Source organism: Falco rusticolus, chromosome 16, assembly GCF_015220075.1.
Source record: "Falco rusticolus isolate bFalRus1 chromosome 16, bFalRus1.pri, whole genome shotgun sequence".
Classification (NCBI taxonomy): domain Eukaryota; kingdom Metazoa; phylum Chordata; class Aves; order Falconiformes; family Falconidae; genus Falco; species Falco rusticolus.
The window spans coordinates 1,735,744-1,751,910 of record NC_051202.1 but is presented as its reverse complement, the minus strand read 5'-3'; the positions used below and the strand labels follow the sequence as shown (position 1 = coordinate 1,751,910).

The 16,167-nt window shown below is 42.2% G+C and overlaps 1 protein-coding gene across 3 annotated transcripts in view; it reads right to left on the bottom strand.

Moving 5' to 3' along the window:
- SIK2 (salt inducible kinase 2) overlaps window positions 1-16,167 on the bottom strand; it is a 55,265-nt gene that overhangs the window by 13,869 nt on the left and 25,229 nt on the right. For all 3 annotated transcript variants that reach the window (XM_037409614.1, XM_037409612.1, XM_037409613.1), the window contains exons 5-8: window positions 5,550-5,674; window positions 3,274-3,397; window positions 1,014-1,234; window positions 73-225 (exon numbers count right to left, since the gene is read on the bottom strand). In XM_037409614.1, coding sequence (XP_037265511.1) covers window positions 73-225; window positions 1,014-1,234; window positions 3,274-3,397; window positions 5,550-5,674 — 623 coding nt within the window. The remainder of the gene's footprint in view (window positions 1-72; window positions 226-1,013; window positions 1,235-3,273; window positions 3,398-5,549; window positions 5,675-16,167) is intronic.

Here is a 16,167-nt window from a genome sequence, read left to right as displayed (position 1 = left end):
GAAACACCATTTTGAAAGAAAAGAATGTCTTGCACAGCGTTAAGCCCACCTCTGCTAGGAATGAGATCTCACCTTGGCTACTGTCTGCTCAGCAATGGTGCTCGGCCGACGCTGACGAGCATCAAGTCTCTGTTCCACGGGGAAGCTACTTCGATGTGATTTGAGTCTTTCCACTAACAAGTAATAGATAGCAGCAAAGTGGTTATAACTCTTGTTCTGCAGAGACTGAAAAAGAGAAGTACAGAAGTGTGGGTGCAGCCAACTATGCATTAGCTTTTATGTTCTACAAGACCAGGAAGAAAAAAAGAAGTGCCATGAGGGGTGGGAAAAGAAGTATTTAAGAGGCAGTGGCGTAGGCAAACATTGTTGTGAATTGAAAGTTTCAAACCAAAGTGCCAGGCACATAAAAGCATCGACCGTAGTTTAGCAGCAAGCTGAGAGGAGGTTGGTATGTTCTAGGCTGCAGCAGGACTTGTGGGGAACGTTCAGGTGCTGCTCTGAACCCGCAGCGATTTGAACCTGGAGAAGGGACGGAGCTCCAGGACCTCCTGAATACACTGGCCGTTCAAAATCACTAGAAGCAACAGGGAATTAAGCCTCTGCAAAGTACAGAAACTTTGGCTTCTTCTAGCAGAAAGTACTCAGACTGGCGCATCCACCATGGTTTAAAATATCTGCCATCCTAAAGGACATTGTGTTAACTCCATAGCTGGCATTTATGTTTGGTAAGAACCATGATTTGGGATTAGACAGAGACATTCTGCTTTTATGCTTCTTTTTGAATTTCATTTTCCACCCTCTTAGAAGTTCAAAATTAAGTTAATTTCAGCATATTTAAAATGTTTGCCCTTGTTAGGGTCTGGCCAGGTGAAGTATACCAGCAGTTTTGTGGATCCCCCCCCCATCTGTTGAAATACAGAATGTTGCAAACAACTCAGGTAACGAGTTCTAGTCATAAAGACAAAAAGGAGACTTTCCCCCCAGGCACAAATATCTGTTTGGATCTATTTTACCTCAATAGTTTTCTGTTGGTCTATTCCAAGGCTGTGCATTAGCCGTAAGACCTGCTCATTATACTCTCCAATGGAAGGCTCATTCTCCTCTCCTGGTGGATAAAGGATAGGTCTCTGTGCAGGAACTTCTATGAGCATCCACTTGTGCTCCTTAATCTGAGCAATAGTTAAGCGTTTGGATGGGTCTAGGACCAACATTCTTCTAATCAGATGTTCACACTCTGTTGGCAAAAAAAACAATTACCAACCCCAAGTGGCGCTTGGATCTGTTCACCTGAGACCTACCAACACAGAGCACGACAACAGGAAACTGCTTTACTTCTGCCCTAAGTACATTTCCTGAAGGCTAAAACAATCTCTCAAAACAAGATTAAAAGTCCCATTAAGAAGGACAAAACCCCAGCTTCTTTAAATGCAAGGTATGCTTAACGATGCCATTCCTTCTACACAGCTCCCACCTGAGGGTAATAGTAAGATTTAATACCTCTTTAAAGCCGCCTATGCTGTTCTAAGTATGGTGCTAACATTAACTGATAAAGCTTCAACCAACCTCTGTGCAGTGTGGTGGAGAGTAGTTAGCATCCTTCTCCAGCACAGCTGGAAATAGCTTGTCCAGGCTCATAAAACAAGGGGTTGGCAAAACTAGGGTTAGTGTCTGGATTTTTTTTTTTATTGTTTTTTATTTCCACCCTAGTGGTCACAAAAACAAAGGTAAAAATAACGTTTCTGTGAATAGTAGCCAGTGGGTCTGCAGGTTTATCTACTTTAACTCCACGACCAAAGCACAATCAGTAGCTTCAGGTGCCAGAATAATTCTGAACACACCAAGCCATTGCTGCTTTCTGACTACTATGTGCTGGACAGCATTAAAACCATCACTTTTGAATTCAGATCTCGGTTGGTTTTTGGAAGATGAGGGCACGGGAGATGAACATGCAGTTTGCATATAATAGGAAGTCAGTGTAAGTTCTTTTAAGGGAGCTTATTATCAGTCTGCCATGCTTTTCTAGCTGACGAACATGGCTACAGTACAGTTGTTACAAGTCAGTCTGTTCAGGTAGTTACGACAAATCATTTAGAGAGATATTTCTGGCTATTTATTCTTGTTTATCTCTCTTGTTTCTACAGTTTTGCTAAGAGGCACACCCTTCCCCACTCTGCCTCACCCTGTGATCAGCAAGGGGAGCAGCAAACAGCTTGTGAAACAGCTGATCTGCGCTGCAGTCACAGCAACCATCACAGCTCACACAAAGGTACCTGGATCTAGCTTGCATACCCATGTCAGCAAAGTCACAGAAACACAACAGAGTTCAGTGCCAGCCCCAAAAATGTGCCCAGGATGCCAAGGGGCTGCCGTGATGCTGTAATAGTATTGCTAAAAGCAATCAAGTGCACTATAGCTGCGCTGTAGTGGCTATTTTCAGAGGTGGGGTGCAGGAGAATGAGAAAGGGGAAGACCAGCATGTTTTATACCACAGAACCCTTAACAACAGGACTGAAAAACATATTTTTCATTCCCTTTAAAAAAAAAAAAAAAACCAAACCACAGAGGGTGGTATATTGAAAGAGGACTTGATTCAGGAGGGTTGCTTTGAAGTAATCTGGTTTAGAGAGCCTTTAATATAGGGAAGCTGAAGGACGGCATCAAACCCTGTGTAAAAACAGCCCCACTTGTTCTTGTCTGAACAGGCATGAGGGGGAGTGAAACCCACCAGACAGTGCAACTGAGGGAGAGATCTCTGTCACAGATGGGAGTGCCACAATCATGACAACGAGAACCTGGCATTTTTTTTTTTTTTTGTTTAGCAGATGCGGTCAAAACCCAGGAAACACTCAATCCACAACTTAGGTTTGACAGAGATACCGCTCTCATCGTATTTTCTTTCCGTATTAAAATGTGTATGGCCTTGCAGGACAAAAGCTAACTGCAACACCAGCGTGCCTCTCCCCCTGCATCCCTGCATTTCTGTTCACAGTGGGATGAGAGCTCCTTCAGCTTCCCCTTTGACTCTCCCTGCCCATGGGCACTGCAATCTCCACATATTGCACAGGGAAAAATGGGTTGGTTTGCCTTGCAGCAGCCCAACTGCAAGGGCACACACCTCACCTGGGCTTATTTGTGTTTCTTTGCAAGACGAACAGTCTGCCATACCATAATCTAGCGTGCAGATCCACCACCCTTTGCTGTATTGCAGCTGCAACTACTCTAGAATTTACTCAAGCTTTACCACACCAAGAGTGTAAGAGGACACGCTGTTACCTTCTGACATAAAATAAGGGATCCTGAACCTTCCTTCCAGAACTCGTTGCCTCAGTATGGGGAGTGTTGGTCCATCAAAAGGTAATGCTCCACAGACCAAAACATAAAGAACTACACCCATGCTCTGTAAGAAAGAAAACAATTTCATTTTTCAAGCTACAAGCAAAGGCTCTGAGGTTGGCTAGCCAAATCCTGTCACAGAAAAAAATTAAAATTACGTTCTGCAGAAACAGCAAATGTATACAAAAAGGAGTTGGATTTGTGAAGATCCCTAAACATTAAGAACCCTCGGCTAACCCAAAACGGCCAGGCTTGCAGTACCTTGTGCTGGTAAGCAGGTAAGCTGGAGGGTAATGGGTTAGAGACTCTGGCTGCTAGCAGGAAGCTCCACGCAGATGACTGAATGATACCTGAAAAGTGAGCCCCAACTTCAGGTCAGAATTAGGGATAGTTTTTATTCATCTCAGTGTTGTTTGAATGAAAACAAACCTCAGACATCAGCCACTCAAAATTACAAACTGTAACCTTTCACATCTACCGATTCGCTAAAGCCTGGGTAAGAGGCACACTGGTAAAGTCATCTCCAGGGGAACGCCAGCTAATAATTCTGCACTGCTGTGTGCGGTGCTAAGCACAAGGGATTATTTAATATGAGCAAAGGAGACAATCTGGGCAAAAGCTCTCCTCCAACTGCCAGACTCATTTTTGAAAGCATGCAAGTTAATCGGCACCGGGAGTGGAAATAGTCTTGCAGTATATGCCAAAAAAATACAGCGCCACACTAGACGAAACAACCACACCAGACCCTCACGCCAATCAGTTGGCATAGATAGCCACAGCACTGGACTTCGAGGAAAAAGCAGGCATTCACCATTCACCTCAAAACTTCGTAAGTACGTAAAGATTTTATAATTAAATACGTATTTTTAAAAGTTGCTTTCTTCCTTCCTTAACCTGCCAAAACCTGAACCGTGGATGGGTGCATCCGTCCTGCAAGCTTAGCAATTTCAGCAGACCTATTCCATGACTGGATGTTGCAGAGAGATACAGAGTCCTTAACTAATCTCAGAAGATGAGCGAAGATGGTGTTTATTTTAAGTATAAACACATGTGCGCTTCTCTTTGTAGACAGGCAGATTCTGTTGACAATTTAGGATATTACATATTTTAAAGAATATTTACCAAAGTTCAGAGATTCACTTCTGACATTCAAGAAGTGCCTGTGCTATTTGAAACAGTAAGCATGGCAGAGGTCTGCTGTACATTTATTTACCAGTCACTGAAGGTTCAGAAAGGCTGTAGCCTTTTTTTTTTTTTAAAAAAAAATCTATCTAGCTACATATATATGTATATATACATACATACACACAAATACGTGTATCTAAAAGCATAGTTTTCATTTGTTAATGCAATTAGAATAATTTAAGCTAGATTAGCAGCTGAAAGATGGCTTGCTACGAACTGCCCTGCTTGTATTACAGGCTCTGACCAAAATGTCAGTGCCCGTGTTGTTACGCTGTGCGCAGCAGTATCACTGCAAACTCAAATTGTACAGTCCCTGCTGCTTTAGGATATGGATCTGTCATCGTACATAGCAGAACACTAACATTAAAAACCAAGCAAACAAAAAAACCCCAAAGAAAGCAGATCAGGAATGAAAGGCAGTCTCTGACAATGCACGACGGGTGCACAGAACTTGTCAGTTCATTTTAGTCCCTTTTCCATTGTCTAAGAATGTGAGTTGCATCCTCTATCCTCTCCCATCAGAGTAGTACACCCGGAGACACACCGGTTCAAAACCATGCAGCTGCCTGCAGTAGAAACATTTGTGACACAAATGTGCTTGTTTCCAGCTCAACACAAATGTGCTTGTTTCCAGCTCAAAGAGCAAAGCAGTCATCACCTCTCCCGTGTTTCAGTGGCTCAGAGTCCCTTTAACCTCATCAAGAACTTAGAGCCTTACAAGTTCAATTCCCACTTAACACTGAAAACTAAATGCACTGAAAAAAGCACAGTTCATGCATTCAGTCAGGAGAGCTTTTGGAGGAGCTACAGTTTTTCCTCTAGAGGACTAACGTACTCCTAGAGCATACATTTAATAGCCACCTGGATGGGTAACTTCAATTCCATTCAATGTTAAGAGGCATTTTATGACACTCGAGAAATAAAGCTGAAGAGGAACATCTTGTTGGCAGCTTAAGAAAAATCAAAGATGACTCCTTTATTCCAGCTTCCTGGAAGTTGACTTGAATCCAGTTAAAAAAGAGTAACGATACCCAGATATCCAGCTGGGGTCCCTCATACTGCTGTCCTTCAAAGACTTCGGGGGCTGCATATGGTGGGCTTCCACACCATGTCGTCAGAGGCTCACCATTCTTATAGAAATTTCCAAATCCAAAATCTGTTGAGAAATTAAGGGGAAAGTCACTCCAAACTCCAGTTGCATGACAAAATAAAATTATATGCATGGACTAGGCCTGAAAGCTCACTTTCATTCATGACAGGCTCTATCACAAATCCTTTTATCAGTACTCCCACTGGAAATATTTATTGGGATGCTGCATGTCCTCTACTGCTATTTTCATGACAACTACATAATTACTACAACACTCTGCAAAACTTTACAACCTGTAGGAGTTTTGAGTAAACTTCCATCAGTTTGTTAAATCCAATTTTCTAAACATCTATCACTAAAATTCAACATACAAATGAACTTATTTACTTGCCAAGAGATTCAGTATTGAATTTCCTGAGTTTTCTTTAGGTGTTCTCTAGCCTTGAACAGACGGTAAATGTTGACAACAAAAAGCATCAACTTTGGAGATGGGAAGAAGGAACTCTGCCAAAAGCAACAAGCATGGGAAAACACAAAGCCTTCTGCTAGGAAGGAAACCCTGCTACTAGGATTGTCTACAGCCCTTTCAATCTAAAACTGAAATTTACTGTTCCACAACTAAGCAGTTCTTTTAAATGTTTCTTTTTATGGCTTAATATGGGACCAGAAGCAGGTGCCATGGGACTTAAGTCACCATTTGTAGTAATCCAGTAGTGAAAAGCAAAATGACAACCACATTGCAGAGAGACCCGAAGTCAGGTAAGAGTCCGATGCAATTGTTGGGTTTTTTTAGCTTCCTCTGGTGCTGCTCTCTCAGGTTGCTTTTTTTTTTTTTTTCCCTAGAACAATACAGCAAACAACATTAATATTGAGGAAGCTGGCTTCATGACTGAACTGAAACGGATTCTTTTCCAAAAGCAGAATTTCAGGTGGCTGCTACCACTCCCTGGAGCTCCGATCTGTAGCTCTCCTGCCTTCCACTCCACTCTTACCAGGGTCTTTGGAGCTCTTCACAGCCCAGATCCTCCAGTTCCCCTTACACCCTGCCACCACTCTAGCTCCCTTTGCTTAGTTCATGCATCGTTTGTTTTAGCGTTCTTTACTTTTCCTGCTGGGATCCTAATAACCCCTCCTGCATCCACCGCAGATACCCATTCCGAGTACACTCCTTCCTGTGACGCTTCACAGTACTGACACAGAAGGTTTGTATTCATCAGGCCTTCAGGGAAGTGTCTGGAGCACAGTGTTTGGATACACCTGCTCACACCAGGAATCAAAATACTCATTCTGCTGAAGACTAGTGGAATTTTCCCATGCAATGCAACGAAGCCGACATTTCTCCCTGCTGCTCCCAGCATTACCCCCTGTACTGCTTAGTCCTCTATTCCACCGGCACTGCAGACCACCCTGTACGTGCTCTGCGACAACAAATACTGTCAATACTAAAGCAAAGAAGTTCTCAAAAGGGAGCGATCTGGTAACAGGGACATGTATTCTTTGGATTTCAGGCTTTTAGGCAAACTGGCTTCAATTCACTGACTGGTCAGCTGTACCTCCAAAGGAAGTACAGGATGGAGTGTTGGCAAGTGCGACGCAGACTGTCAAGCACAGCAACACTGTATTTGTCGCTGGTCGGCTCCTGCGTGAACAATGATTCAACTGTTCCCTGCCACTTTTTCCACGCTGGAGCAGAGTATGCAGTAGAAGGTTACAGAAGGTGTTTGGTTTTTTTTTCTGAAGGTGACAATGCTTTTACCCTCGTAGCTAACCAGGCTCCTACGGAATAATACTGCACGCTGGTGTGACTCGAGGAATCCTGTGAATGTCAGCAGTGTTGATAAACAGTAATCAGGCTGTTGATTTAGTAGTATCAAGCGCTGAATACCTCAGAGGTATGTTAATACGAGGCGGTGCTGATCAGCAGATAGCAAAACTGATAAACACTGTGGTTAGCAGACACAGTACAGGCACTGCTGGTACCATTGCATTTACTTCTATTTGTATAGCTTGTGTTGCTGAGAGCAAAGAGCCTGGCTCTCTCGCCATACAACCACAAGAGAACCCTCAGAATCAAAGCAATACAGAGATACCAAACAAAAACGTACCAGGCTTCGATAAAGTTAACCTTGAGCTGTTTTAGAGAAGCAGTATGGAAACTGATTCAGACTACTTATACTAAGCTGAACAGTGAAGTTATTTGGTTCCTTTCCTAACAAGGACACAAGAGCTCCAGCAGTTCTTTAAATAGAACTCTTCCTGCGACATACATAAAAAATGAACATAGGTGGAAGAAGCAGTTTCAGCAACACCAGAACCAAAGAGGCTTTTAGAGCGTTTGTTTTTCTTCTGTTTTCCAAGATTTTCCTTAGCATGTAATAAGGTACAGAATCATAGAATAGTCTATGTTGGGAGGGACCTTTAAAGGTCACCTAGTCCAACCCCGCTGCGTTAGGCACGGCCATCTTCAGCTGGGTCAGGTTCAACCCTGAACTTGAATGTTTCCAGGGATGCTGCACCTACCACCTCTCTGGGCAACCTGTTCCCATGTTTGAACACCTTTGTGGTAAAAGATGTCTTCTTTATATCGAGTCTAAACCTACCCTCTTTTAGTTTAAAACCATTACCCCTTGTCCTGTTGCAACAGGTCCTGCTAGAAGGTTTGTCCCCATCTAAGTACTGAAAGGCTGCAATAAAGTGTCCCTGGAGCCTTCTCCAGGCTGAACAACTCGAATTCTCTCAGCCTGTCCTCACAGGAGAGAGGTGTTCCATCCTTCTGATAATTTTCAGGGCTCCTTCTGCAACTATTTGCACAGGTAAGACATCCTGCCCACTCCTTTAACACCTATATGTGAACCTGCAGGAACGGTTTTGCCTTTTGAGGCTCCTGCTGTCTGTCAAATTTGGTCACGGGCAAGCAACAGGTTCAAAAGTTGTCTGGGAAACATACGCAAACAGCACGATCTCACAGGCCTTTTGACTCCTTTCATTAATTCTTTTTAACTACAAGGTCACTAGAGACTTCAGCAAGGAGTCTACAAGACTTAAGAGATTCCAAGTCTTTGTGTACCACTGGGCAATTTTTATTACAAAAACTACCTCTTCATTGCCTTCCTCACCTCTGCTTCCTTACTGCATCATCTGCTGACTCTCCCCTGTGTTGAACGGTACCACTACCACAAGCAGGTATTTTTAGTAGTCTTTAATGAAATGTACTAGTTAGGAATAATAGCAAATGAAGATGATGCAACCATCCAGCTCTCAGTATGGAAATCTCTACAGTGGGTAGCATGCACTCTAAGGTAATAAAACCAGTCACTATTCCATTTAGCAGCAATATTACTGGGGGGCATTTATATAGTAAACTGGCCTTTTTTACATACCTTGTGTTGGGGGTCCATTTCATTCAGATAAGCAACTGGTAACTGTAGATCAGCCACAGTTACACACACACACACACACACACACAACGTCATTCTGTCCTCATTTTATCCTTCCTTTTTCTAAAGCCCACTTGTGGTAATCCTGAAGGAATGGCCAAATCAAGTGATACAAACGTCTAACCTCACTTAGAGCAGTTCTCAGTGGGGTTCTTCCACAAAAAAACAATAATGCATCTTTAAAAAAGTTCCGCAACATGCACAAAGCAGCCCTTTGTATTTAGGAATTTCAAGGTATTGATTATGGAACATGTCCCTCTTAGCAGGCCGTTTAGGGAGCGTACCAGTTTCACAGGTGAGGATGCTGGAACAGAAAAGTTAACAGACTAGCCCAAATTCAAGTGACAAATCAGTGCCTGATGCAGGCCAGGGCCAAGCGTAACTGAAGTGCCTGGCCATCCCCTGAACAGCCAACAGAAACCGGTCACTCTCTGCTGAAAACTTTTGCCTCAACATTTCCATAGCCTGGAGTTTGATGCTGTAATTCTGCTGTAAACTTTCTGCCACCTTTAGTGCGTATTCACATGCTCTGGGCACATCTCAGTCCAGTCTCTCAAATACATCGGGGTATATGGGGAAGCTCCAAGTCTCATTTCCTTTTGTAAACATTGGCCTCGTGTTTTTCCCTCGGTCGTAACTATACAGTCCAGTACTCTGCACATACTTCATCGCTGTCTCTGTATCTGTCCTGGAAGTGATCCCAAAGTGCCTCAGTGCAGCTACACAGGACATATTCCCAGAGACAGCGGGCAGTCACACGAACACGAACTGCACCGTTCCCTGCGGGAACCCTTGGGTGCAGATAAAAGCCTAAACCACAGGAGTAATTTTGAGACGCCCACTTCCAATATGCAGCAGAGAGAGTATGAAATAGAATATTCCTGCCCTTCTCTGGGAAGTTCAAAATACCTGCGGGATGGGATTTGCAAGGTCATTATAAAGGGCTAACAGTAACAGCAATGTGTTAAGGTCAGTAGAAAATCGACACGCCAATTCCTCTGCAACAAAAACACTGCAAAGATTCATGTCCTTAACGTTCCATGAATAGGATCTGCTTACAGTAGTGCAACCCGTGGAGCTCGCCAGTGCCACTCACAGTTGTAGGACTAATCCTTTTCACTTCTCATCTCAAACTAACCATACCCATTATTTGCATTCACACAAGGTACATGTCTAATATCCTTCTCTTCTTCCTCCCCAAAACTCTTTTGTGCCGAACAAGTAAATCTCTGTTCTTGGAAAGCTGATTTGGTCATTAGATAGCCTTGTTATCTTTCCTTGGAGACTAGGCCTCCAGGGCTTATCTGACATCAGATGGGCTGAAGTGATCCTGGTGACAAACAAGGAGCTACAGCCCGTGGCTTCAGATTGGAAGAAACAATTAATAAGAACATGCTGAAGAAAGATGATGATCAGAGCCTTCGGAGTTGAGCAAACTGCTTGGTAAAGGGGCTCTGGGGCATAAATAACTTCAGAACTGTTACATTTCATGATTTAACTTAACATTTGATTTAGAATCATCTTCTAGGGCAGCACAGGAGTATTTGGTGGATTGATTACTTTAAAAATCTGACCAGAAAATCTGAGGACTTTTATGAAGAGAAACTCTAGTCCAAATACAAATGACTGAGTTTGCTTGAAACAGTGATTAAATCGGATCAACAATTACTCTAGGCCTTTAAAGATTTAGGTATCTGACTGGTAATGATGAGCTGTCATTTTTCTGATGACACTTGAGACTCTTATGCCTCATCTATTTTTGCATTGTCAACAATCAGAATGGAAACTTAAAAGGACAAATATTTAAGCTTCATCTACCCTTTTAACCCCGTGTCCCTCAATTAATATTGTATCCCAGGTAATTAACATACCTCGTTACAAGAGAACAGCTTACACTACTGTAAATATCTGGTACAGGTGGAACCCTCAAGAGGTTTAATCTCCAACATCAGTCCAAGGTATGAGCTCAAAGTCCGAAAATCAGATACCCGGTCTCACAGCAATGAACATTTGGGATTTGTCCCTAATCAAGGGAGAGCCGCACTGCCTATCAGTCCGAAGGCTACGATGCCAGAAAGACTATTTGAAGGTCAGCCCACACGCAAAATCCCGAAGTGTCATGCCCTGCAAGCACACAGAACGCCCAACAGTTGCACGGACAATTATGCAATGGCATCCTGGCATGTCACCATACTCCGGAGGTGCAAACAGCCAAGGTCAACTCAGGTTCCAAATCTACACAGGAGACACTGAATGCAACATCCACAGACCCTGCCTTTTACATCCTCCTCCAGTTCTGAAACAAGTGCAACTTCAGCTGTAATAACAGAGGGGGGAAACAACAGAATATTCTACCAAAAAAAACCCAGTCACTGTATGTCACCTGCCTTTTTCCTATTACAGCGAGACTTGCTGTGAATTGTTTTTTATTCTCTTTGAGGAGATTTTTCTTCACACGGGCTTAGCAACCTGGACAATACTTCAGGAGACATGAAGCGATTTCTTCTCTCAGAAGCATTTTGCCATCCGTGTAGGTGTCATTAAATCTGATCTCTCCCTTCAATTATCTTGAGTTTGTCAGATTTTCAACATCCTCTTAGTACTGCAGATAAATATCAATCTTTATCTCTGAACGGCAGCTGCTACTCAGGTGCTACCCTCATAAACCTTTGTATCTGATTCACAAGTACTTGTATGTATATTTATAAGCACAGCTATAGAAAGCATGACCTGCTTGGAAATACCTAAGATTTCAGTTCCTAAGAAAGTGAAACTCTTCTGCCCATCCAGACTGGATTTAGAGCGAATGTGAACATGTGGAAGCCACTTCAAAAAGAAACGTGAGAAAATCTGAACAGAAAAAACAGAACAGAGTCTTTAAGTATCACTGATCAGTGTAAGAGGTGCTTCAGGTTTATGTTAGAATTAGGATTTCTTGGTTTTTACTATTATCTTTACAAGCTTATTTTCACAACACATGATAGTTTTATTTATGGTTACCAAAAGTGGCTGAAGAGCAAGGACATCTTAGAACTGAATGGCATGATCCTTACGTTACCTTTGCTCCCTATCTGAGCAATAAAATTATAGAACTTACACTGTCAAGACAAGGCTTGCCTGGGTCGAACAGCAGCAGTTGGCTTGTATCTGATGGTCTTGTGTACAGCCAGATGATTTAAGTTTTATTAAGCAAATCCCTGAAATCCTTTTGGTCTATAAACTGATACTAGAAGCAGTAGGCAAGGATGCACGCTGTATAAGGACTAACACGATACTAGCTGCTGGGGCTTGGGGGTGGGGAAAGCACAAGGGGAACAGGCTGCAGAAGATGGCCAGCCTGGCATACTCTCCCTGTCACTGCTAGACGGACCTGACCCAGCACAGAATTCCTCATGACTCCGAGCGCCTTGTCGAGGAGCGTGTGCCTTAGGAACCTGGAAAAATGGTTCCTTCATTCTGTCTTTGATAGGCAGTTCTAAAAGTTCAACTTCTTTCCTTTTTCATGGGCAAGGAACACCAGTATCCTTCAGTTATGAATTTGTGCTGAAAAAATTAGCATGCAAATAGCATAAATATATTTTGCAAATAGCAAAAAATAGCATAAAAAAGCACAGTAAGAGCCGGATACCTACTAATTCATACAGGACTTTTTCATGTAACATAAGACTTAAACACAGTGTGGCATATTTCAGCAATCTGCTCTTATCTTTAGAAACCCAATTCTATTCTATTTTTGGACAAAATAATTACCAGTGCAGGGAAATCGGCATTATTTCTCAGGGTACATACATTATTATGGCTACCTCTTTTTGTTTCCATTATGCTTTCTATACTTGTGTCTTCAAATGATGTTAAACCATTTCTTAAGAACTCAAGAATTAATAGCATCCATGAAAACCATTTCGAAGAAACACTTCAGGATTTAGATAGGATATTGGATGCTTGGTCCAGTGGGGTTCCTTAATTTTTAATTATTGCACTGTCAGTTTAGTTGTCCCACTTTTTGGAGCGTTAGAATGACCACGATTCAATTAAGCACAAAACAATCACTAGTGTCTCATTCTCTCTCTTCCCTCCTCTGTCTTGTATCTACTTTGCAATTGTTGGTCTACCATAATAACTCTGGATCAAAGGTAATAGCTTTTAACCTGAGAGCACTGTTAAGATTTCTCATTCCAGAGAAACGGATTTTAAGAACATTACTGATGTTTAAGGGAAAAATGTGCCAGCCCTCAACAAACCATGTGCCAGCCACAGAATTCTAAAAGGACTGAAATTGGACTTATTACCAGAGGACTGAGATTATATAATGGAGTGATCTTCTTAACATTTGCCTGAATCGGCACGTTAAAAAAATACGATCATTTGCAGCATTGTGTTCAGTTGAATAAACTCTGTGTTTGTGCAATCTGCAAATATTGGCTCTCAACATTTGCGGTATTTTGTTTCTCAATCTCATTACCCCCTTTAGAATAATCTTGAATTTAGAAGGTATAATTTTTTGAACATACATCATTTAAATGGAATCTGTTTTCCTGTTAAAAATGGAAACAAAGATTTCAGACCCATTTGCAATTTGAGAAATGGAAGCTCCCTGCCAGAGCCACTGCAACTTCTGCTGTGCATCTAGCAATCTGAGGTAGCCTCGAATTTTTACCTCAAAAAAATCCTTCAGAAGGGATACTAGCTTCAGAGCTATAATTAATCCATTCTTCTAAAATTACCAACAGAATTCAATCTGCCTGGCTTCATAGAGCCACATGGATCTTTTGTTATAACAGTAATATGAGCAAAGGAGATAATGGGGAGAGAGGTGCTGATAAAGGAAAGGTATGAGTGTGTTCGAAACAAACCTGACCCACTTCATGAACTGAATGCTGATCAGCCAGTTCTGACGTCAATGCATATTTTACTGTCCACCAGCAAGACGAACCAGCACTACAACCTACTTCAAAATAACAGTCTCTCCTACCTGATCTGGTTCGAACACAGTAGCTTTACCATCAGGATGGCATGATTTCTGCAGGCATCTATAAGGCATCTTAATCTGGTAGTTTTGTGGGGCAGGAAGTATGCAGAGAGAAGCTCACTATTCCATCTTCAATTCAAAGCTGTATTTAATTTTCACAAATGCACAGATGTTCCACTGTACAGACAATGAGCAAGTTTTATTGGATGACAGCACAGTGCATCAGTGACCAGTAACTGAAATCCAGTCCCTGTGATCCCTTCAAAAAAACAGCAAAATGTAAAGGGTACATGAGCAATCCAGTTACCTACAGGCAATAACTTTGAAAAGAACAAAGGTTTACCTCTAGTCCTGAAAACAAATTCGATGTCAAACCTGATGCAGACTGCCTGGTATGGCATTCTTCAGCTGCAGCTCTCGCAGTGGACATCGGATCTGATTTATACCTTCTTTTATGTTAACTCAGGCTAAAATTTAAGTTCGAGGCTTTTGCTCCCAACTACCTAGTATCTTCTAGAAATAACAGATTATCAAAGCCCTCAGCTCACAATCTCTGCGCATCCTCTGTTTCTTGTCCAGTTACTAAGATTGAAAAAAATGAAATATCCACTGAATTTCATCCATCCTCTTCCTTTTAGAGCAGTAAATTTCAGCCCAGCCTCCTTGTTTAAGCATAAAATGTGGCAGTCTCATCAGCTTTCAGTTTTAGGAACACTTATTTTTGAATCTTGGTTTATTCTCCTGGTAGCTGAAATACATAGCTAACTTTATGCATGTTTCTGTATTTGACAAAGAGATGTTGTACTCTTTAAGAGTAAAAGCTTTGATAAAAGTCTTAGAAGCATCAAAATGAATCAAGAGGTCCCCTGGAAGTTAGGAAGAGCCTGGAGTGACCATGAGTATCTATGTGGATTTCATATCTGCTTGGAGTGATAGGAAGGGATAGCCCCGCACATAGTGCATGGGCCCGATGCAAACACTGACACTGCAGAGCTTTCTATCAAAGTAATTCATCGGTTACTGTGCTGTTTTTTAATTGCTAGAGTAATTCAAATTAGAGAGTAATTCCAGCTATCTGACTTGGGATCCTGGCTGCCTTTTGTTCTTCCAGTTTGATAAATGAAGCATGAAGAATATGAACCACTGGAAAAGACTGTTCTCAGGGCAGCAGCAAACTCCAAAATCACAGATAAACCATTCCGTGGAATTCATCCTCCATCTCCTTTACAGAGAAAAATAAAATAACTGACTCTGCACAAATCACTACAAAGTTTCTAGCAGCCATAACTTTCCTCCAGCTACTTTATCACCAAGGCTCAACACAGGAGTTGCCATCAATCTGATAAAGCTTGACAAAGGTACATGAAGGAATCAGACCATCTGAATTGCTGCCAGTTCACGTGATCGTTTACATACAGACCACCCGTAATTTACTTTCGGCAATACAGAGGCAGAGCACGAGAGCAGCTAAGAGGAGGAAAGAGACAGAAGCAGATGATGGAAACCTAGTAACTACCATTTATCTGTGCTTTTACTTGAGTCCCTGGAGAACCTCTTCATTGAAATTCCCTGCAACAGAACAGTTCATGTCTCTAACCTTTCTTTGGTTAACACGTCTCCTGAGATGCCTTTGAAGTAGTGTTTTTGTGAGCCTGTGTCATCCTTGCACTCCAGTGTTCGGGGAGGCAGGGAACTTGCATCCCCACACTGCTGAGGGCATCCATGGAAGGAATACCTCTGAATATGGCCCTGCTCCAGCACAGCTGAGGCTCCTGAGGAGTTCTGAAAAACTGCCAGGCTGAACGTGACAAGCTGCAGTGCAGAACTGATGTGGAGGAAGAGAAATTAGAAGGGACAGAATGTGGTGGTGAGAACAGAGAAGAGTGGCAGATCAGAAGGCGAGAAAAAGCACAGATGAACAACAGCACAAGAATTCCCTTATATTTGGTTCAGTTACTCATAGTAAGTGGGGTCCATGTGACTTGCAGCCCTTGGACACATTATTTACTGCAGCCATACATTGTCCTGGTAAATACAATTTATATCAGTCATAAATTTCCAGATGCTATGATTGTCAGTAGCTGCTAGAAATAAACACAAGTTTGAAATCAGAAACAAGAGAAGTACAAATACTACAAATGGTAGTACTGATG